Source organism: Oryctolagus cuniculus, chromosome 9, assembly GCF_964237555.1.
Source record: "Oryctolagus cuniculus chromosome 9, mOryCun1.1, whole genome shotgun sequence".
In the NCBI taxonomy this organism is placed as follows: Eukaryota; Metazoa; Chordata; class Mammalia; order Lagomorpha; family Leporidae; genus Oryctolagus; species Oryctolagus cuniculus.
In genome coordinates, this window is record NC_091440.1 from 131026883 (window position 1) to 131050783 (window position 23901).

The 23901-nt window shown below is 46.3% G+C and overlaps 1 protein-coding gene and 1 non-coding gene across 21 annotated transcripts in view; both read right to left on the minus strand.

The window, feature by feature from the left end:
• Positions 1–13098, minus strand: part of KIF21A (kinesin family member 21A) — a 177680-nt gene extending 164582 nt beyond the window's left edge. For 18 of the 20 annotated variants that reach the window (XM_070049638.1, XM_070049650.1, XM_070049636.1 and 15 more), the window contains exon 1: positions 12147–12342. In XM_070049638.1, the coding sequence (XP_069905739.1) occupies positions 12147–12190 (44 nt within the window). In that variant the 5' untranslated portion in view covers positions 12191–12342. Of the gene's footprint in view, positions 1–12146; positions 12520–12925 lie in introns of those variants that run through there. The other 2 variants (XM_070049648.1, XM_070049647.1) reach the window with 2 other exon arrangements.
• A 6893-nt stretch (positions 13099–19991) lies between these two features.
• LOC127492201 (U6 spliceosomal RNA) lies at positions 19992–20094 on the minus strand. Its single transcript, XR_007921361.2, has one exon. It is a non-coding gene; the product is annotated as a U6 spliceosomal RNA (small nuclear RNA).
• Positions 20095–23901: the final 3807 nt, after the last annotated feature.

Sequence of the window (23901 nt, forward strand, 5' to 3'; positions counted from 1 at the left end):
TGGCTGTACCCATGAGTAGGGCAGGCATACTGCCCCATCAGCTCAAGGGACCAGGAAACAAATAGAAAAAGTAAATTTATTAGAAGTTATACACCTCTGCCATTATTACTTCTGGGGCAAGCAGTTAGCTTACTCTTAGAGTACTCTTCAGCCCATCATTTGGTTTAATGGCTTATTGCTGGGGTGGATATGATAGAGCAACAGGAAAGTCTTAACAATAGTTTCAAAAATCAGGTCAGACAATTCATGAGCAAAGTCACATTTTTTTTTCCAATTTAGCCACCATCTTCTTCTAAACATCTAGTGTCAAGTAATATAACTCAAAATGTGGTTAATCTCACAAAGTATATGGTAACATTTTTACAAAATACCAGAAATGATACCAGTTGAAAGCCTGTGGGGGGGGGGGGGAACAGAATAGGGGCTGGCACTGTGGCACAGTGGGTTAACGGCCTGGCCTGAAGCGCCAGCATCCCATTTGGGCGCCAGTTCTAGTCCTGGCTGCTCTTCTTCCAATCCAGCTCTCTGCTATGGCCTGGGAAAGCAGTGGAAGATGGACCAAGTCCTTGGGCCCCTGCACCCGCATGGAAGATCCGGAAGAAGCTCCTGGCTCCTGGCTTCGGATTGGTGCAGCTCCAGCCGTTTCGGCCATCTAGGCAGTGAACCATTGGACGAAAGACCTCGCTCTCTGCCTCTCCTCTCTCTGTGTAACTCTGACTTCCAAATAAATAAATAAATCTTAATTAAAAAAATAATAAAAATGGTAGATTCTACTAAACTATAAAAGAAGGCATGTGGTAGGTTAGAGCAGGAGAGTATCTGATTTACATAATGAAAACTGGGGAATTAAGGAGGGTAAGATTTGGGGAACTTTCTATATAAAACGCATCACTTATAGTAGAGCAAGTAACACTTCCCAAAGGCACCTCGAAATTCAAGTTATGGATTACACACTAAAGAATGAGTAATTCAACTGCCACAGTTTGGCATATAACCACAAGCCCATGGATCTCTGGTAATAATAATAATAATACCTGTTTTTACATACAAACCACTTTCCAACTGCTTCCACAGGGCTGCCTCTGCTGATCCTTTTGAGTGACCTGGCCAAACCCAAATTTATCACAGGTAACAATCCAGACTAAAACAGCTTTCTGACCAGCCAGGGCTCATTTTATTATGTTACATTGCTCTCAATGGTTTTGATACCTCTAGCCAAATGAGTCCAATACATTGTGGAATTCAATAACTATGTAATTTGGATACATTTTGACCCAAAAAATTAAGAGTAAAAAGTATACAGTTGAGGGGCCGGCACTGTGGCGTAGCAGGTAAAGCCACTGCCTACAGTGCCAGTAGCTCCACTTCCAATCCAGCTCTCTGCTATGGCCTGGGAAAGCAGTGGAAGATGGCCCAAGTGCTTGGGCTCCTGCACCCACGTGGGAGACCCGGAAGAAGCTCCTGGCTCCTGGCTTCAGATCAGCTCAGCTCCAGCTGCTGCAGCCAACTGGGGAGTGAACCAACAGATGGAAGATCTATCTTTCTATCTCTATCCCCCTCTACCTCTATGTAATTATGCCTTTCAAATAATAAAATAAATAATAAATAAATATAATAATAAAATAAATCATAAAGTTTTTTTAAAAAGTATACAGTTGAGGTGAGAGATGCCTTACACTTCTTCAGTATGTCAAATCATTAAATTACCACATCATAATGATCCATTGCAAGGTCTGTTGCTCCTGTTTGCTAAAAGAAAAATCTCCTATTTAGGATAACTCATAACCGATTTTGTGGCTGGGTCAAAGTATGTGAATGGGTACTCTGAAAAACAAATGTCATCATCACACCCAGAGATCATTGCGACTGCCATGCCAGTGACAGATGCAGCTCTCCAATGTTGAGATTATCAAATCCACCTTGAAAACCAACAATCTCAGGACAACCTTCATCCTTTCTGGACATTGAGATACCCATTTCTTTCCTGTCAAAATAACTCAATGTCCTTCAAACATTCTATTGTAATAACATAAATGTTACTACTTTCTTAAAAAAAAAATTCATTGAGTTCTAGAAACATTTCAAGCAATCAAAATCATAATTCTGTTTATGTTTCTCCAATTGGAATTTCAGAGACACAAGAATCATAAAAGGCAGAAATATCTCTACCTAAGGGCAGTCTGGAAAAGTTTTGCCTAGGAGCAGGATTTAGGATGCCTTTTGTGTGGCAAGCCTCCATTACAACCAAAAGGTATTTTCCTTATTTTCTTCTCAAATAAGGATGGAAAAGGTTGAGATGTTATTTAAACGCTAAAGAATCACGTATCTAGTGAATCACACTCAAAATTCTTTTGATTCGCTCTGGTTTCTACCTCCATCCTCAACTCCAGCAAAGTTCACTCTATCCTACCCCCCCGCCCCGCCCCCATGCCACCTTCCCTACAGCAAGGCTGTTACCACTGGAATATGGGTTAATCCTTTGGTATCTTGGAGTAAAAAAAAATTAGTCAAGAATTAAGGTAGGGAGAGGGGAGACAAGCCACACATGTCCCAGGTCTAGATTTGAAAAACACTTACATTTACACATTTAAAATTATCTCCAGAGGTGGGTGTTTTAACGTAGCACTTAAAGCTGCTGCCCCTGGCATCCCATTATGGGAGCTGATTCCTGTCCTGCTCCATCTCCAAAAGCAACAGAAGATGGCCCAGGTGCTCAGGCCCCTGCCACCAACGTGGGAGACCAGGAGACCAGGATGTAGCTCCTGGCATTTGGCTTCACCCTGTCTTGGCCCTACACATTGCAATCACTTGGGGAGCGAACCAGTAGATGGAAGACATTGCTCTTTCTCTACATACCTACATATATATATATAGATAGATAGATAGATAGATAGATAGATATAAAACATTCTTTCAAATAAACAAATCTTTTTTTTAAATTACCTCCAAATTAGACTATGCAAATTTCATTCCTGTGGTGGTTGTAAAAGCATTAATGTAGTACACATAAATGTTGAGAAAGCCTACATTATTAAAGATTTATTTATTTATTTGAAAGGCAGATTTACAGAGAAACGGAAGTGGAGAAAGAGAAACAGAGAAGTCTTCCATCCGCTGGTTCACTCCCCAAATAGCTGCAACTGCTGGAGCTGTGCTGATCCGAAGTCAGGAGCTTCTTCTGGGTCTCCCTGCGGTTGCAGGGGCCCAAGCAGCTGGACCATCTTCTACTGCTTTCCCAGGCCATCGCAGAGAGCTGGATCACAAGAGGAACAGCCAGATCCAATCCGGCACCCATATGGGATGCCGGCATTGCAGGCGGCAGCTTTACCGGCTATGCCACAGCTGGGCCCTGCCTACATTATTTTTGTAATACAATTCTGATGCTTCATATTTGAATACACAAGAAAGCTCAGAATTTAGATGTTGGTTTCTGCTCCTAGGGTTCCTCTCTTTGCACATACTAGATTTGCTGGTCCAGTGCCTAGAACTGACATGCCCATAAAGCCAAAACGAAGGGCACTGAGCATGTGGGCACTTCCTGATGTTCAATTAGACTTCTGTAATCACTACCTAAGGAATTCAAATTCTGCTGTTTTTTTTTTAAATATAAAGATATTCTATGCCTGGCGGCCATTGGAGGGTGAACCAACGGAAAAAGGAAGACCTTTCTCCCTGTCTCTCTCACTGTCCACTCTGCCTGTCAAAAAAAAATAAAAATAAAAACCATGAAGTTCTGAACTCCGCAGCAGTAGCCAGCAGAAGACTTGAGCTGTTGGTGTGAAGCTGAACAACTCCCCCCACTGTTACACTCTCTGTTCCTCTATTATCTTGAAGCAGGAGCCTCCAGCAGTAGGTGCCTTCAAGGTCCCGCCACTCAAAGTGCATTGTGCCAGTCTTCATAGGTATACTAAAAATTATCTTTAATGTATACATATTTAATAATTTCAAAAAACACAGGACAAAAGAACAGCAAATATAGTTCTTCAGCATTCAGAAAGATCTCATAGTAATTGCAGGGTGTCATGAAAATCATCCCTTTGACTCGACTATCATTTACTTCAAACAAAGCTTGAGGGAGGCAGGCATTGTCGTGCACGGGGTAAGTGGCTATGTATGCCTCCCACAGCCCATTTAAGAAAGCCTGTTTTAAGTCCCAGCTGCTCCAAGCTTCCTATCCAGCTTCTCGCTAAAGCATCTGAGGAGGCAGCACACGCTGGCCAAGCACTCAAGCCCCTATTATACATCTGGAAGACCCAGATGGAGTTCCTGGATCCTGGCTTTGGCCTGGTACAGCCCAAGCTGTAGCACACATTTTAGGCGTGAACCAACTCTCTCCATGTCTATCTGTATCATTCTGCCTTTGAAATAAATAAAGAAATCTTTTTAAAAACAAATAAAGCCTGAGCCGCGGAAGATTAAATAGTCAATCCACTGGGAAACCTAGAAAAAAGACAGAATTCACAAAGCCTCTTTCTAGAGGGAAGCAGTGAAAGTAACAAGAAATAACTTTGTTTTATTTTGAACAAAGTGATTCTAACAATATGTAGTGTACAAATGTTTACTGGGGGCCAGTATTGTGGTACAGCAGGTTAACCCACTGCCTGTGATGCCAATGCTAGCATCGCATACTGGAGTGTCAGGCTGAATCCCAACCACTCTGCTTCCAACGCAGCATCTTGCTAATGTGCCTGGAGAGGCAGTGCATGATGGTCAAAGTATCTGGGCCCCTGCCACCCAGCTGGGAGATCCAGATGGGATTTCTGGCTGCTAGCTTTGGCCTGGCCCAGCTCTGGCTGTTGCAGGCATTTGGGGTATGAATGAGTGGACAAAAGATTTCTCTCTCCCTCTCTCTTCTCTCTCTCTCTCTTTCTGTCACTCTGCCTTTTAACTAAATAAATAAATCTTTAAAAAAAATGTTGCCTGTTGTCTGGCATTTATTTTTATTAATGTGCTTTCCTGTTCTAGTCTCAAAGTCAGATGATGTCAGGTCATGTCTGATTTTGACAGAATACAGTCAGTTATAAGCCAGAATCTTACAGGTGAGTGATAACATCTTGGGGGGAAAGCATCTGTAATAATGAATATTCCAAGTCAGTTTCTTGGAGGAGGAATTGATGAGAATTGGAAGATTGGACAGACTATGGTATTAACTGCCAAGATAATTCCAGCCTTCACGGCTTCACTAAACTGGAATTTCTAGCACATCACTCACTACCCCATAATTAAGCATCAAAATATTAGCCAATTAACAGGTAAGACAGCAACAGTTCAAGGGGTAGTAATAACCAACATGAAACCTGGAATTTCATGAAGTTCCAAATAACAAACGCCAAGTTAATAAAACATATCTGAAGAAAAAGTGTCAACTCTTATTTTGTAAATAAAATAATTTTATTGACTTTCAATTCACACCATTTGCTAGCTTTTTAGTTTCCTCTCTGTCATTTCCATTACACCTTGATCCAAATACAAAGACATACAAGTAGGGCGTGGGTGTTACAACAAGTAGAACATGATGTAAATAATATTCTATAATGCACAGGTTTTGGAGTTCAGTTTTGTATGAAATATGTTTGGAAGCGGGGCAAACTTGTTTTTAAAAAGTACTGTTCTCAAGAAATGTACAAGCTAAAAAACATTACTGAGAAAAATAAGAAATAAAAACTCCACTGCAACACTTTTTCATTTCTAGTTTATGTTGTTGATTCTGTCTTGTGTTAGTTCCGCATATTTTGGGCATTTAAAGGGGGCTCAGGCTGCTCAGTCTAAGCACAATGAAAGCAGGGGTTTTTGTGATGTGGTAGGAAAGTGCTTATTAAATATCTGTTCCAAGCTCAAACTCCAGATTAAGCTACCCTTTGGGATGCCTGCATCCCATATTAGAATGCCTGAGATGGAAACCCACCTTGCTTTCTGACCCAGCTTCCTACCAATGCACCCGGGAGGCAGCCAGCAATGGTTCAAGAGCTTGGATCACTCACTGCTGCCCAGCTGGGAGACCCAGATGGAGTTCCTGGCTCTCAACTCTGGCCTTGCCCAGCCCCAGATGTTTCAGGCACTTGAAGAGTGAATCAGCAGATGGAAGAACTCTCTATCTGTCTCTCATTCTTCCTCTCTCCTCCCTCTCTTTCCCTGCCCTCTTCTAACAAAATAACAAAACAGGTAAACTTTTCAAAAAATGTTTCCAAAGGCCTTTATTATCTATTCCTACATTTTTAAAATATTAAATCATTTCAAATAATTTACGTCAGATGTGTATGTAGTGTTTCAACTTGAAATGTCCTTATTACGTTGAAATTAGTAAGGAAAATTTTGAAAACATGCTGAAGAATATACTAAGAGATATCAGAAATCTGAGTCTGAATTCCAGTTCTGGCACCCGGTGGCAAAGAAAATTTGAAAAAGTCACCAATCTTTAAAATACATTTTTCCGGGGCCTGCACTATGGCACAGTGAGTAAAGCCGCTGCCTGCAGTGCCGGCTTCCCATATGAGCACCAGTTCGAGTCCTTGCTGCTCCACTTCCAGTCCAGCTCTCTGCTATGGAAAGCAGTAGAAGATGGCCCAAGTCCTTGGGCCCCTGCACCAGTGTAGGAGATTTGGAAGAAGCTCCTGGCTTCAAATCAGTGCAGCTCCAGCTGCTGTGGCCAACTAGGGAGTTAACCAGTGGATGCAAGACCTCTCTCTTTCTGCCTCTCCTCTCTCTGTGTAACTTTGACTTTCAAATAAATAAATAAATCTTTAAATAAAAAGAAAGGAAGGAAGGAAGAAAGGAAGGAAGGAAGGAAGGAAGGAAGGAAGGAAGGAAGGAAGGAAGGAAGGAAATACATTTTTCCCTCTGTAAAACAGGGGTAATATCTATCAAGGATACTGCTTAGAATTTTAATGTAAATTAAGTCAAATATCATTCATTTTTATGATAAGAGTGGGACAAAGGAACCATAATGGTCTAAAAGTTTCTTCTTTGGTAACAAGGGTACATAAAGAAAATACATTATTCAGAAAGCCAACTTTGAAATGTTAAGAGCTCCTCCCTGTTGATAGAGCAGTATCATGTATCACAATGACAACAGTCTGACTGACAACAATCCCTGTCCTCAGACTATACACAAAGTGCTCTCGCAACCCTCAACACCTCCTGGCTGCCACCACAGTGTGGGGAAAACAAAAGTTCAGGTAGGTCACACTGCACCCGGTGCCAGAATGGACCCAACACCATCCTCTGTCCGTCCAGCCAGGCCTGAAGGCTGCTGAGCAGTGCACCCCTGACGCACTGAGGATGGTGAAGACACAGCACTGAAACACAGATTAAACCACTCCACACGCTAATCCAAACCCAATGCCAAGAATCCCTACGGTTCTCCGCCAAAGCAAAGGAGGTTCAGTTACCACAAACACGATGACAGAAACACAAAGGTCCCCTCTGTATCTCCATTCCTGTCAAGCTCATGACATATTTTGCAAGCTAAAGTTCCTGAAAAGGAAAAATTTTCAAGTTTGATGTGAAAATATTCAAAGATACAGAAGAACAAAGGCCGCCTCATCTCATGTCTTACATTTAAAATATAAAATGTTTAATTCACCTTAACATTTTGAGTTAACTGAAGAGTTCGACACCTTATTCTCAGATAAGAATAAAACACACACTATACTCCGTTGTTCATTGTTGACGCCTCCATCTAAGCCACCCATTTGATTTACATTTCCTAGAAAATAAACTACCATACCTTTCTGCAAATATGTACCCTGCAGGGAGAAATACTGTGGGTAAATCACACGTACACATGTACGTGTGTGTGTGTGTGTACATCCACTCTAAAAACAGACATGTGATATGTCGGTATTTTCTTGATCTAAGAGTGTAGTTAGTCAATGACGTGGCATCTGTTAATAGTTTTATTTTGTGCTTCTTTCCTAGATTCTTTAGATTACAGGAAAACACAATTCAGTAGACATGTAATGTGAACCACATATGTACCTTTGAAATGTCTAGCAGTGCCACATTTTAGAAAACAAAAAAAAGATGAAATGAATTTTAATAAAATATAACAATGCAATCAAAATATTGCTTCAACATGTAATCAATATGAAGATTTGAGGTCTTTTCTAAGTCTTTGAAATCCAGTATTTATGTTGTCACATGTCAATTATGTTATGTTATCAGATGTCAATTCAGAACAAAATTTCCATAGGAAACACTGTATCAGTAATTAGATTCCATACACCTCACAGCTGAAAAAATAAATAGACATGACCAAGCTATTCCATACATCCTTAAAAGTTTCCAGTAACTGAATCAAGGGTCAGTTTTTGAATTTAAATATATTAAAATTAATAAAATTTACAATTTAGTTCCTCAGAAGTATTAATCACATCCAAGGGCATAAAAACCATATGGGGGGAAGTGGGACTATGCCGTGACATGGTGGGTAAAGCCGTGACCTACAGCGCCAGCATCCCATATGGGTGCTGTCTTGAGTCCAGGCTGTTCCACTTCCAATCCAGCTCCCTGCTGGTGGCCTGGGAAAGCAGTAGAAGATGGCCCAACTCCTTGGGCCCCTGTACCTACATGGAAGACTCAGAAGAAGCTCCTGGCTCCTGCCTTTGGGGTCCAGTTCTGGCCATTAGGGCCATTTGGGGAGTGAATCAGTGGATGGAAGACCTCTCTTTGGGAGTGAACCAGTGGATGGAAGACATTCTCTCTCTCTTCTCTCTTTCTCTCTCTCTCTCCCTCCCTCCCTCCCTCTGCCTCCCTGTAACTCTGCCTTTCAAATAAATAAATCTTAAAAAAAAAAAAAAAAAAAAAAAAAAACAAAGCATTAAAGGGTTGGATAACAGGTTGTCATCTGTACCTATGTTTCCTACAATGAAAGACACCTCCACAGAACACCTAAAATACAGTCTGCCAAAAAGCACTGTTAAAATTGAATAAAACTGTCCTCCCTAGGTGAGAAACTTCCTGTTTGGCCTCTGCCGCAAAGCCTTATGTGACCCATGCACTTGTATTGAGAACCCCATGGCAGAGTCATGGACCTTAACACACTCACCAGGTTCTCTATCTAGTAAGACACAGAGTAGGACTCTGTATGCATTCACACAAGCAAAGTTAAGTGTCTGCCACCTGCTGTTACATTATTCACTGAAGGGGAAAGGTGGGTCAAATGCCTGTGCTGATTTTGTGTACAGATACAACATTTTTTGTTGATTTATTTATCCTGCTGACAGCCAGCCACAAACTGGAAGGCAGGATCAGAGGACGCCCGAAAGACGGAAGAATCTGAGGAAATGTTTTGGTTCAGTTCAGCTCAGGCCCTCTGCTTCTGAGCTGTCTTCTCTAGCAATGTCAAGGTAGGAACAAGCTGCCAAAGCCATTCATTCATAGTCGAACTACAACTGAAACAGGAGGAAGCAACTGACCTTAAGCTAAGTAAAGCACTGCAAGATACGCTCTTGCCTCTCACCTACACAAGGTTAATGGCTAGGAATTGGGCTGTAGGGCCCAGCTGCCTGGGTTGGAACGCTGGCTCCACCATTTGAAACCAGTTTAACTTCAGGCAATTTACTTAATCTTTCTGCGCTTCACTTGTAAAATGGACATAATGATCATTGGCTCTAGGTCATTGGTTGCTATGAAGAAAAAATGAGGTTTTAACCTGCTGTAAAACAACTTACACACAGCACTGACCCTGGTACGCTGTCAATAGCCAACAATTATCACTATTTTTGGTCAGAAACCAAGACATAGAGATGAGATAAATGTTCAATAAAGACATGTTTTAAGTGAACAAGATACGTCCAAGAACTGTATAAATGCTACATAAACTATTTTTACCATATATAAAGTAAGTTTAGAAAGTAGCTCTGCTCAGAGAATAATTATGTTTAAAGAAAAAAAATCCCAGGCTGGTGCTGTGGCATGGCAGGTGAAGCTGCAGCCTGGTGCCCGCATCCCATATAGGCAGCAGTTGGAGTCCTGGCTGCTCTACTGCAACCAGGCTCCCTGCTAATGTGCCTGAGGAAGCAGAGGGGATGGCCTAAGTCCTTGGGCTCTTGCATCCACATGGGAAGCCCAGAGGAGGCTCCTGACTCCTGGCTTCAGATTGGCTCACCTCTGGCCTTTGAGGCCTTTTGGGGGAGTGAACCATCAGATGGAAGATCTCTCTGTCTCTCCTTCTCCAAAACTCTGCCTTTCAAATAAATAAATAAATATTTTTTTAAAAATCCTCAATTTCACCAAATCGGATGTTCCTGCTGTGGCTTAATAAATTCTGGGAAAGCTTCTATATTGCTTTCCCCATGAGCAGACCCACACTCAGTCACCTAAAGGAAGTGCTGGGGGTGGGGGGGCGGTGCTGTGGTGCAGCGGGTTAATGCCCTGGCCTGAAGCACCAGCATCCCATATGGGTGCCAGTTCTAGTCCTGGCTGCTCCTCTTCCAATCCAGCTCTCTTCTGTGGCCTGGGAAAGCAGTAGAAGATGGCCCAGGTCCTTGGGCCCCTGCACCCACATGGGAGATCCAGAAGAAGCTCCCAGCTTCTGGCTCCTGGCTTCGGATCAGTGCAGCTCCGGCCGTTGCAGCCAATTGGAGAGTGAACCATCATCAGATGGAAGACTCTCTCTGCCTCTCTTCTCTCTGTGTAACTCTCTGACTTTCAAATAAATAAATAAAATCTTAAAAAAATAAAGGAAGTGCTAACATGCATTCCAGAACTAAAGTCGCCCTCCAAAGCTAGGAAGCTACGTTCACTGTCACCAAGGCTCCTTCACGACTCCACCCAGCTCCTCCTGGAAGAGGAGCGCAGGGTTTAGCACAGTGCTCAGCACTCATGCAACCTGTGATACCTCGGAGAATTCTCACATTAATATTTCACACTCTTTCTTCGCCCTCCTTGATCAGATCTGCGAAGCTAACCCGTGGCTGGGTTTCCTGCTTTTTCCCCTTCCTGGGCTCTGGTCGGTCATTAATATGAATTAAAAGGCCACAAGAGAGGTAGCAGCAGGGAACAGGACAAACAAATTAATCTACCAAATGGAGAAGTCGCCAGAAATAACCAAGAAGGCTGCAGGATAACCAAGAAGGCTGCAGGAAAACTCAAGCGGCTTTTGAGCAGGTGATTTTAAAGGGCCATAAAACTGTCACCTCCAAGGGTGGCAATTTCCTCCTCCTCCGAAGAAGAAACACAATGTTTCGAGTTCATTCTCTACCCATGGCTTACAGATACAAAGTGTACAAAGCTGCCTTCTCCACCTAACCAAGATGTGTCCTTACAGCATTAACCACCGGCCTGCATACACGATGCAACTCTGACAATAATTTCCCAGGAAGACGACGAGAGTGGAAGGCCGAATCTCCCGGAGGGAGGCTCCTCTTCGTCCATGCAGGGGCGAGAATTAACGGTAAGCGCCGGGGGCCGGGCCGGCACCAGGCTCCATTCACCTTGCAAAGCGCGCAATGATGGTGCAGTTTTGCTGCAGCAACTGTCAGAGTCGCCTCCCTAGGCACTGAACAGTGCACCAAGCGCCACTGCGATGAGCCCCCGTCATCCCAAGACCCACGCCCAGCAGGTGCCATACTGCTATTACACGCCGACTGTGTGCACCCCGCTCAGCCTCTGGATGGCACGGTCACCGGGAGCTCTGTGCCTGGCTAAAGACGTGGGGCGGGGATTGGGGGTGGGGGCGTTGAGGATCGGACCCTAAACACCATTCCCACTGCGACACCCCACAGGCCGGACCCGCGCTCGGAGTCTGCGCGCCCAGGCGGCCCCGGTGCCCCGATGCCTGGCCTGGGGGGACCGGCGGGGGCGGCGCGCCCCAGGCTTTGTCTCGGCCTCGGGAGGCCGCGCCGCCGCCGCCGCCAGTGCGCGTCTGACAGACGCTAGAATAATGAAAAGACACTGCAGCCGGCAAACCGGACCGGCGACCGTCCCCGGGCGGCCGAGCTCGGGCGACCGTCCCCGGGCGCGGGACCCGGCGTGAGGGCGCCGGCCGCCCTCACCCAACCCCGGCCCGGGCCGGCCACCTGCGCTCGCGGCGGGCGGCCGAGAGGCCGGCGCGGGATCCGCTGAAGCGGGCCACCCGCTGCCTCAGTTTCCACAGCCGCGCGCCCTCCGCCCGCGCCCGCGCCCGCGCCCGCGCAGCTCCTCACCTGACAGCCACCCGCACGGAGCTCTCGTCCGCCGAGCCCCACATGCCTGCGGCGGGCAGCGGCCGGCCGGGCCTCGGCCCCTCAGCTGAGGCGCCGCCGCGGCGCTGGGGCGCAGGAGGCTGGCGGCAGAGGGCGGCCGGCTCACCTCCGCCGCGCTCCAGCCATGTTGGGCGACTGAATGGAAAGGTGGCGGCGGCGCGGGGGCGGTGATCTCGGCCCGCGTGCGCCCGCCCCTTCGCGCCCGCTCGGCCCCCGGAGCTGGGGCGGGCACCGGCGGCGCGAGCGCCTCCCCCTCCGGGCCGGCTCGGCCTCCCAGCGGCGGCGCGGGGCACTCCCGCCCGCGGGGCGCGCAGGGCTCGGGGGCCCGCGCTGCGTCAGCTGGTCGGGGCGGCCCCGGGGCCGGGCGCCCTGCGCGCTCCTGGGCGGCGAGCAGCGGCCAGCGCTCGCCCGGGAGCCTGCGTTCTTCCCCAGCCAGGCAGAGCCGGATTCGCTAGCCTGGCAGCAGCGGCCCGCCGCCGCTCAGGCGCGGCCTTGTCTCCGCCCTTGGCCTCTTCCCAGGCTGCTGGGCTCCTGGGCCTGGACTTTGACCCCCTCCCTTCCCTGGCGCCCGTCCCAGCGCCCCCTCCCCGGCCGTGCAGCGCGCCGACACGGCCTCGCGTCTGAGCGCTGCCAGCCTTGGGGGGTGTGGGCGTGAGTTCTCCCCGAGAATCCTGAATGCGCTTCTGTTCCACTGCCCCGCGCCCTGGTACTGCCAGGTGTCCGCAGACCTGAATACCCACCAAGAAGCGCTGGGCCCAAACCCTCCCGTGCTGCCCGCGTCCCTGCTGGGCTTCGGAGAGCGGCCCCGGCCACACAGACTCCGCGGACATTGGCCCATTGTGGCTTCTGCCTGTCGCTATTGTGCGTCCCCGGGCTGGGGCGCGCTGGGGAGACAGCCCGTGTCCGCTTGGCCACAGAGACTCTTTTGTGGCCTGCCCCTTACAGTCCTATAAATAAACATGTGGGGTTCCTACGGAGCTGCACAATGGATTCCATGGCGCTGTCCAAATAAAGGCCTTGTCCCGAGAACACACAGCCTAAAATCGCACCCCAGTGGTCCGAGTCAGCGCAGAAAGGGCGCTGGGCTCAGACGAGGCGATGAGGTGAGGAAAGCAAGAAGAGTTTAGACACCGACATTCGGCCTAGAGTCTAAAACGCCTGTATCGCACACCAGAGTACCTGGGTTCCGGCCCATCTCCGCTCAGGCTCAAGTACCCGGGTCCCTGCCACCCACAAAGGAGACCTAGACTAAGTTTCCCTTCCCCTCTTGTACTTTTGGGACGTGAACCAGCAGATGGGATACCTCTCTCTCTCTCTCTCTCTCTCTCTCTCTCTCTGTGTGTGTGTGTGTGTGTGTGTGTCCCTGCGGCTCTCCTCTGGTCTCTCAATAGAGGTGCACTGGTGCTCATGAACACAGAGAGAGAAGCAATGACCCGGGCACATGGGAAGGCTTGTGGGGTCTATAACTGTGGGTAGTCCCTTAAAGTCATCACACCTAAATCTTCCCAGCTTCCGAGGTAAAGAAGACAGAGACTGTGGGTGCCCCCTATAGACCCAACTGGTGGTGAGGGTCACCTGGAGAGCTCTCCCCAGCCCAAATATTCATCCATCAGCAAATGGGAGCTGCACTGCACCCTGCCCTGGCCCACCGCTGTCTGCCCTGGCCCATGGATGCCGGCCTTGTGTCTTAAATTGACAATGATTCCAAGGAAGGCAATAATAACTCCACATGTTTATCAAGAAAACTGAAGAGAGATTAGTATAATTTAAGGTTTAAATTTCAAAATGTTTTCATTTTTAATAGCACTAGCACACGAAAGTCTCCGTAAGAGCCATCACAAACACGTACAGCCACGGGCACCCCGCAGGTAGTTAGAGTAGAAGACAGAGAACACCGGCCCCACGCAAAGGCTGTGGCCTCCTCCACTGCATGCTGCCCTGTGGAACACCAAACAGTACTGCCGAGTTCTGTGTTTGCTTGTCTCTTTGTTGCTGCTCAAGACAAAAAGATGTTTACATGGAAACACCTTAAACCTCAACATCTAATTCACCACAATACTTGCATGCCAGGCCAACCAATCAAACTATGTCTCAGACCAACTTCATTCCGAAGTCCCCAGGCTGGAGCTTCTGCAGCCACAGCTGTGGCTCTGAGTTCACGTTGCACATGGTTTCAGATTTCAAAAGTTGTCAAATTAACAACCTATTTTGTATTCACTCCAGATTCCTTTCCAGCTGCCATAACGCCTTTCCTTGTGGCTCCTCTAATGAATGAAATACCTCAATTTGAATAAAATTGCAAGGGCAGAGTATTTACTACAAGAGTAGTTTAAATCCTATTCCAAACTTTCACTCAGTGAACATTAAGTAAGTGGCTGCTGTGTACAAAGGATGCTGGACATTCGTAATACAGAGGGAGTCAGAGTCAGTACCCTTGAGGGGTTTACAGTCTAGTCCAGGGAGAGAAATGTGAAAATCCGCAAGTACAATAAGGAGTACGATGCATTGAGCCTGAAGGGGCAATGGGTTCTTGCAGTATAAACTCTTCAGGACGGTTCCCATGAGTCCACGCTTCGCCCAAGCTCCAGGAAGTGTAACCTTATGAAACATTAAGTCATTCCTGTCATTCTTCCTGAACCCTCCCAGTGGCCACACAAATAGGATGCAGTCCTCTGCATATTAAGGCCTTTCACGTTCTGGTCCTCCCCAAATCTGACCTCATCTTCTGTCCTCTGAGTCTTTTTTTTTTTTTTAAGACTTTATTTATTTATTTGAGAGTTAGAGTTACAGACAGTGAGAGGGAGAGATAGACAGGTCTTCCTTCCATTGGTTCATTCCCCAAATTGGTCATAACAGCCAGAGCTGTGCTGATCCATGGGCCATCTTCTACTGCTTTCCCAGGCCATAGCAGAGAACTGGATTGGAAGAGGAGCAGCTGGGACTTGAACCGGTACCCATATGGGATACCTGCACCACAGGCAGAGGATTAACCTACTGCACCACGGTGCTGGCCCCTCTGTCCTCTGATTCTAACTTTCTTTTCAAGGGTCTTGGCACTAGGTGCTCCGTCTACCTGAGATTATCTTTCCCCAGACCTTCCCATGGTTGGTTCCTCTGGGAAGAGCTCAAAATGGTGTTTCCTGAAAGTTCTCTCCTGGTCGTCCCAGCCAGAGTGGCACCCCCACAAACCTACTTTCATGATTGGCATGGCCTAGTGCAAAATGAAATGTGGGATACCTTATCAAAGTGGGAGACAAATGCTGTCAGTGTACAGAATTGCCCGCCCCCTTCCTTTCCTCCAAGCCCTCTCATCACGGTATTTTCAGTTAGTGACTGAACGTCATTCTCTGTAAATAAATTAAAACTTTAGGTGTTGGGGCTGGCGCTGTGGCGTAGCAGTTCAAGCCGCTGCCTACAGTGCCAGCATCCCATACGGGGACTGGTTTGAGTCCCAGCTGCTCCACTTCTGATCCAGCTCTCTACTCTGGCTTGGGATAGTAGAAGATGGCCTAAGTCCTTGGGTCCCTACACCCACGTGGGAAACCCAGAAGAAGCTCCTGGCTCCTGTCTTTGGATCAGCGCAGCTCCAGTGCAGCTCCAGCTGTTGTGGCCATCTGGGGAGTGAACCTGCAGATGGAAGACCTGTCTCTCCCTCTGCCTGTCTCTAACTCTGCCTTTCCAATAAATAAATAAGTTTAAAAAAATTAGGGGGCTGGTGCTGTGGTATAGCGGGTAAAACCTCTGCCTGCAGTGCCGGCATCCCACATGGACACCAGTTCAAGACCCGGTTTGATCCAGCTCTCTGCTATGGCCTGGGAAAGCAATAGAAGATGGCCCAAGTCCTTGGGTCCCTGCACCCACATGGGAGACCCGGAAGAAGCTCCTGGCTCCTGGCTTCAGATAGGCGCAGCTCTGGACATTGCCGCCAATTGGGGATTGAACCAATGAATGGAAGACTTTTCTCTCTCCCTCCCCCCCCCCCCCCCGCCTCTCCTTCTCTCTGTATAACTCTGGCTTTCAAATAAATAAATAAATATTTAAAATAAAAAAACTTTAGGTTATTTTCATAAATTTTACCATTCATCTTTCTGTTGTATAATGCAAGTTTTAAATAGGAACAGAAGAATATTTAATTCCTATTTCATAGTTCATACATGCATATGTGTTTTGTTCATAATAGAAATGATGCACAAAACTAACTCAACCTTTTGTATTTCCTTCTGTTTTAATGTTCATTTCTTTATTTGAAAGGCAGAGAAACAAAGACAGGGAGAGATCTTCCATACTAGTTCACTCCCAAATGCCTGCCACAGCTGAGAATGAATCAGAGTGAAGTCAGGGCCCAGAACTCCATTCAGTTCTCCCACATGGATGTAAGGGACCCAAATGCTCAAGCCATCATCTGCTGCCAGCCAGAGTGCTGATTAGCAGGAAGCTGGAGAGGTACCAGAGTAACCAGGATTCAAAGAGGAACTCCAACGTGGGGTGCCAACAGACTCCACTGCTGCCCAGGAGCCCAGTCCTCTGATGCACCTGCTGCTAATAATTTCTAACCTTTGGCTTACAGGTGACTGAGGAGGGGCTGAAAGGAAGATAAACTATCTTTCCTTGTCTTTCTCTCCGCTATTTCACAGTTGGTGATTGACAGCTACAGGAATTAGTGTAGGAAAGGATAAGACTGGGGATGTGTTTGTCACGTGTTCTTCCTGGCTTTTGTATATCAGTGAACTCCCCACGTAACTGGAGTCAGAATTTTTTTTAAAGATTTATTTATTTATTTGAAAGTGAGAGTTAACAGAGAAGGAGAATGAGAGAGAAAGACAGAGAGAGAGAGACAGAGAGAGAGAGAGAGAGACAGAGAGAGAGAGAGAGAGACAGAGAGAGAGAGAGATTGATGTTGCATCCTCTCTGGTTCACTCCTCTAATGGCCCCAACAGCCAGGACTGGGCCAGGTCAAAGTCAGGAGCCAGGAGCTTCATCTGGGTTTCCTATGTGGGTGCAGGGGCCCACTGCTTTCTCTGGCACATGAGCTGGGAGCTTTACCTGCTACTCCACAGCACTGGCCCCTGGGTCAGAATTTTATGCTCAAGGTGGATCGTGGATGCTATGACGAGGGTGAGGAGACAATGAACAGGGAAGATGCAAACTGTACATGTTTCTGCTCACTCACATGCTCCAGGATCTTTTCAGAACTCACTTTCAAAAAACAAACTCAGGGACCGGCGCCATGGAGCAGAAGGTTAAACCTCCACCTGTGGTGCCGGCATCCCATGTGGGCACCAGTTCGAGTCCTGGCTACTCCTCCTCCCATCCAGCTCTCTGCCTTGACCTAGGATAGCAGTAGAAGATGGCCTAAGTCCTTGGGCCCCTGCACCCATGTGGGAGACCCAGAGGAGGCTCCTGGCTCCTGGCTTTGGATCAGTGCAGCTCTGGCCGTTGCGGCCATTTGGGGGTGGACCAGCAGATGCAAGACTTTTCTCTGTGTGTCTCTCTCTCACTGTCTGTAACTCTACCTCTCAAATAAATAAATAAAAATCTTTAATTAATTTTGTCTTTGAGTTTATTTTAAGAATTTCAAGACAGTGACTATGGAGCATCAAACCAAGAGTCAGGCCCTTCTGAGCAGAGTTCTCTGATCACATGCCCACAAGCCAATGCTGTACCCTGTCGCTCACTGTGGCATCCCTGTTTCCTCATAGGCCTTATCACGACCTCATATTTCCTTTTTCTTTTTTTTTTTCCCCAGCCTCCCAGTGATCAGCCTCCCTTGATCACCAAGATGGGGGTGAATTCCGTTTTGTTTTGTTTTGAAAGGCAGAGTGGACAGTGAGAGAGAGAGAGAGAGAGAGAGAAAGAAAGGTCTTCCTTTTCCGTTGGTTCACCCCCCAACAGCCGCTGCAGCCAGCGCATCGTGCTGATCCGAAGCCAGGAGCCAGGTGCTTCTCCTGGTCTCCCATGGGGTGCAGGGCCCAAGCACTTGGGCCATCCTCCACTGCACTCCCTGGCCACAGCAGAGAGCTGGCCTGGAAGAGGGGCAACCGGGACAGAATCCGGCGCCCCGACCGGGACTAGAACCTGGTGTGCCAGCACCGCAAGCGGAGGATCAGCCTAGTGAGCTGCGGCGCCGGCCTGAATTCCGTTTTATTCCTTGATGTTTCTGTAGCTCCCCCAAGAGTGTCTGACACTTAGTATGGTCATTAAAGAGTGGTTCTATGATTACGTGACAGGACAGAGGCCTTGCTAAGTCTCAGCTCCCTAGATGTAAGTAATACATCTCCTACTTTGTGAATTTTAGGGGGTTGACAAAGCTTTGCTAACTTTGATAGTTCCCAGTAAGTGCACAATTAAACCATGAGCTAATTTTACTATTCTTAATTTTTATTATAAATATTTTTGTAAATACAGTGTGTTCTTAAAAGCAGGGACTGATGCTGCAGCTGCACCTGTCTAAGGTACGTTTGGAAGCAAGATTTCTTCTGGCACTCCCTTCCCTGGCAGCCAAACAGGAGCTGGAGCAGGCATCCGGGCAAGGACCTCACAGTCGCTTCCCGGGGCCATCTGCCTTGTGTTTTGCTGGTTTCCACCTTCTGATCATTAAAGGTTATTTGACTCTTCCTTTTTGCTGCTAGCAGAAAGATTCAAAGAAAAAGTCTGGATGACAACCGCGTATGCAAACAACTGGCTGTGGAAAAGCGTGCCCGGACAGCCACCTCCTTGGAAGGCTTTTTAGAAGGAGCTTTGGGAAGTGCACCCTTAATGCCTCAGTCAGCACCCGTCAGTTTTCCCTCAGTGAGTCTTGTTTGGTGCATCCCCCATCACTGACCACAGAAAGCTTTGCTGTGTCTCCTTTGCTCTGCCGGTGCTCTGGGCTAGCTGACTCACACGCTTTATTTTAGTGAATTCTCTCAACAACTCTTGAAGACAGATACAATTATTATCTCCATTTCCCGCATGAAGAAACAGAGGCCTTCCCCACAGTGTGTATTAATAGCTTACCTACAGTTCAGCCCCTAACCCAAGACTATCTCCTCCTTCACACTTTTCCTGATTTTCAGGTCTCCCATAGATCAGATTCTTTTTTTTTTTTTTTTCCTTTTGGACAGGTAGAGTTACAGACAGAGAGAGAGAGAAAAAGGTCTTCCTTCCATTGGTTCACTCCTCAAATGGCCGCCATGGCCGGCATCGCGCGGGCCCGAAGCCAGGAGCCAGGTGCCTCTTTCTGGTCTCCCATGGCTCCTGGGCCATCCTCCACGGCCTTCCTGGGCCACAGCAGAGGGCTGAACTGGAAGAGGAGCAACCGGACTAGAACCCAGTGCCCATATGGGATGCCAGTGCTGCAGACGGAGGATTAGCCAAGTGAGCCACGGCGCCGACTCCTCTTTTTTTTTTTTTTTTAAGATTTATTTACTTATTTGAAAGGTAGAATAACAGAGAGGCAAAGTCAGTGAGAAGAAGAGAGGTCTTCCATCTGCTGGTTCACTCCCCAGATGGCTGCAATGACCAGAGCTGGTGCCAATCCAAAGCCAGGAGCCAGGAGCTTCTTCCAGGTCTCCCAGGTAGGTGCAGGGGCCCAAGGACTTGGGCCATATTCCACTGCTTCCCCAGGACATCGCAGAGCTCTGGATAGGAAGTGGAGCAGTTGGGACTTAAACTTTACCTATATGGGATGCCGGTACTGCAGGTGGTGGCTTTACCCGATACACCACAGCACCAGCTCTAGACCAGATACTTGACTTCTCCTTTTGCCAAATCTCCATTGCATTTTGCTAGTTAAGTCTTTAAAATTGTAGTAATGACCTTTTTTTAAAAAATATGGAACGCTTCTTGAATGTGCATGTGGTCCTTGTGCAGTGCCCTTGCTAATCTTCTGTGTACCATTCCAACTTTAGTGTATGACCATTTAACAATCACTTTCTAGCTCCTCACATACAGGGCAGACTCCTAAAGGGGTAGCATTTGGTGAAATCCCAAGAGGGCGGCTAATACTTATTTGTTGAATAAATAAATCAGGGCATGCTGTGCTTTGAGGTGAACAGAAACAAGTTTTCACTATAGCTGATCTGATACTTGCTGCTTATAGTTCTCAGAGAGCGTTTCCTGACTATGCAGTGTCTTTCAAAACTGAGATTCAAACATTCAGGAAGGAACCCAGGACACATGCAGGGCCATAAGCCAGTGAACGCAAGCAGGGCTCCAGTAATTTTGAGGATGAAAGGCATTTCACAATCTTGGTTCACCCATTCGCATCACAATTGAGGAAACAGTTCCTGAGCCTATGCATTTCACTCCATGGATTTAGAAAATCTTAGCCAATACTAGAAGTCATTCTGTATGAAGAATATATGCTGAAAAATAATGAGCCAAGCTTAAATTCTTGTAGCAGGGATTCATAGTAAAAGTAGTTTGTTACTATCTTGTCAATTAATTTTTATGATTCATATTTTTAGAAAATCAAACTTTTAATTATATCCATATTTTCTTCACATTTTCTCATTTCTTCTTATTTTGAATATTGGTGAGAATCATTTCTGAGCAGGATGTAATACCTGAAAGAGTTCTTTTTTTTTCATTCTCTGTGTCTTTTTATATTGCTGAAAGTCTTAAAACAACAAATTAATTCTACCAAAGCAGTGAAATTATTCTTTTAAAGGAAAAAATGACAAGCAGATAAACTCATTATTAAGAAAAAAATTAGATACAAGTTAGATTTCATTGTTCCCACTTAAAATCGGAACTGGAAATGTGAAGTTGCATTTAAAGCCCTGGACCTGCGTGTCATGTCTGGGACTCCAACACTTGGGACTTTTGTTGAGTTTCCAGCATATGTGTATTGCATGCAGCTTGATTACCCCAAAGAACCGGCCCAGTTAACTGCATTCAAATGCAAATTACAGCTATTAAGTCAAGCTGGTCTTGAGCCAAAATCCTGAGCCAAGTTCCTAAGAGGAGTGTGTTTTTTTTCTAACTGTACAGGACTGAACTTGACAGGCTGTTTGGGAAAGCCATTCATTACAACCTCACTCCTTATGCTTTTATTCCGGAACATTGTAGAACTGAATCATTGAAAGACGATTTTATCAGCCATTTGTAGTAGAGAACATTCCACCACGTACTACACCCCTATTCTTTTTTCATTCCTTGGGACCACCACGCTCCCCCAAGCCTGTTGACTGAAGTTCCTGCCTTCATTTTCTTTTTCCCCAAAGTTTTCTTTTCTCGTTATAGCCACACGGGGATATTGCAGATTCTCAGGGCTCTAGATACTCTAAAGAGTAGATTCATTAAACCCTGGATCTGTTCATCCTTACTCTATTTCAGAAAATCTATGGCAGTTAAAGACAATATGACAATCAAAGCAAGAGATAATACAATATATACAGCTCACTAACTTCTGCAAGGAACAGACTTAGTTTTACCTCCCCTTCTCCCACTACCCCACAAACAAAAGCTGGCAGAACGAAGACGATTTAAAGCCCTAACACCCAGATGCCTCGGTTTTCTTTATGTAGACCAACATACGGGCTTTGTAAGTGACAGCACATCACCCTGGTAAGACGTGCTGTCTAAATCAACATATAACTCTGCACTCTCCTCCTTGACCTGACAGACCAGGTACTTAGCACTAGATGTTCCAAGAAAGGCCTTCCAGACACAACAAACTGGCGACACCTGTATTTGTCTTTTGATGCCAACCAACTGTTCTAATTTTTGCGAGTGCAATGGAGAAAAAAAAATCCAATAGGAAAATTGTTGCAATGCTATCTTTTTAGCCTGAATATTCCTCAAAATGGCTTTAATTTGAAGGGCTTTTTTCTTATTCAAGTCTTAGATGTGGACACAAGACGTTGATGAACAGTGTGCCAGTGCCCACATCACACAGCGCCCAAAGGTGTGGGTCACATGCACACAGCGCAGGTGTCTCCATGCCAAGGAGAAACACAGCAAGTAGAGTCGTGAAAGCAGAGGAGTCTGAACTGATAGAGTAAAATAGACGAAACCCCATAAAAGCTGTGAGTGGAAGAGAGAAAGGCACTTTCTTTTATTTTTAAAGATTTATTTTTATGTATTTGAAAGTCAGAGTTACACAGAGAGAAGAGAGGCAGAGAGAGAGTCTTTCATCCAATGGTTCACTCCCCAAATGGCCGCCGGAATTGCACTGATCTGAAGCCAAGAGCCAGGAGTTTCTTCCTGGTCTCCACGTGGGTGCAGGGGCCCAAGCACTTGAGCCATCCTCTACTGCTATCCCAGGCCATAGCATAGAGCTGGATCAGAAGAGGAGTAGCTGGGACTAGAACCCGGTGCCCATATGGGATGCCAGCATCTCAGGCCAGGGCTTTAACCCACTGTGCTACAGTGCCAGCCCCAGGCAGTTTCTTAAAACATTGAAAGTGAAATAAAATTTTAGAAAGATTATGAATCCATCAGGTGTGACAGATTGAGAAGACTCCGGGTAGGAGACAAATCATGCCCCCACCCTCCTTTATGATGCCAGGGGAAGGGTTTGAACTGGGCATTTTAACAGACTATGGTGAAAATGCAGAGACAATACTGTTAAAGGAAAGAAATATTTCTAAGGAAAAATTCATAGGGTTTAACAGCACAGGAGAAGATGACAGGGATTAGGTATTAAACTTCCTGAACTGTTCATGTTCAATCAACTAGAAAAATACTTGATGAAGACAACACCAACCAGTGCAACTGTCTTCCAAGGACAGAGTATGAATTTCTGAAGTGCTTTTGGAAAGCAGCCCTAAATCTCAGGAATTTGTTGTGAGTAGAAAGAGGCAAGACAGGTGGGAGGAAAGGCGAGCACATCTGATAGAAGCAAGAGGAAAGAGCACCTGCCCAGCAGAAGCAGCGCCTGAGTGGACCCAGTGTGATGAAAGTGGTCATCAAGGCACTAGGAACTCTATCAGACCAGCCCAGCAGTCGGAAACACGAGACAGGAGTCTGAAGGCAAAAGGAGACTTCACTCCTTGGAGAAACTCATGAATGAAGATAAATTCCATTTCCACATGTGCATCTGTAACTCAGTGTAAGCATTGTAGTGCCTGCAAGACACCACCTGCCGAAAAGGCTGCGACAACCAGCTCTGGGGCAGGGTGAAGCCAGGACCATCCTGGTCTCCCGCAGGAGTGGCAGGGCCAAGTACTTGGCCATCACTGCTGCTTTTCAAGGCACATGAGCAGGAAGTTGGATCTGAAGAGGAACAGGCAGAACTCCAATCAGCACTCGGATATGGTACGCCAGCATCACCAGCGAAGGCGTAACCTGTACACAACAACGCTGACCCCTGAATCACTTTTTTCATCGTTTCCTTATCCTCTGATTTCGGCATCTGTCGATGATTTCTCACCAATAACAATTACTACTGGAATGTCTCCTAAGAGGTTCTATTTCCATTACTCTTCCTATAGAAAAAGTGATTTTCTACTAGAATATTATTGTCCAAATACCTCTTTTCTCTATTTATTTATTCCTTCCAATATCTACTTATATCCATATGGACTCAAGAATACTGATTTTATGCTATTGCTTCTAAGTCTTAGAAAAAAAAGAAGACAGAAAGAAGGAGGGTGAGAGAGCAAGAGTGGGGATATGGGTCTTTCCCAGGATTACTGAGATGAACCAAGGTCACTGTGACTAATACTGTAAACTGGAGAAATTATATTTCAGAATTATCTGACCTAAAAAAAATAAGTTTAAGTTTTACAAA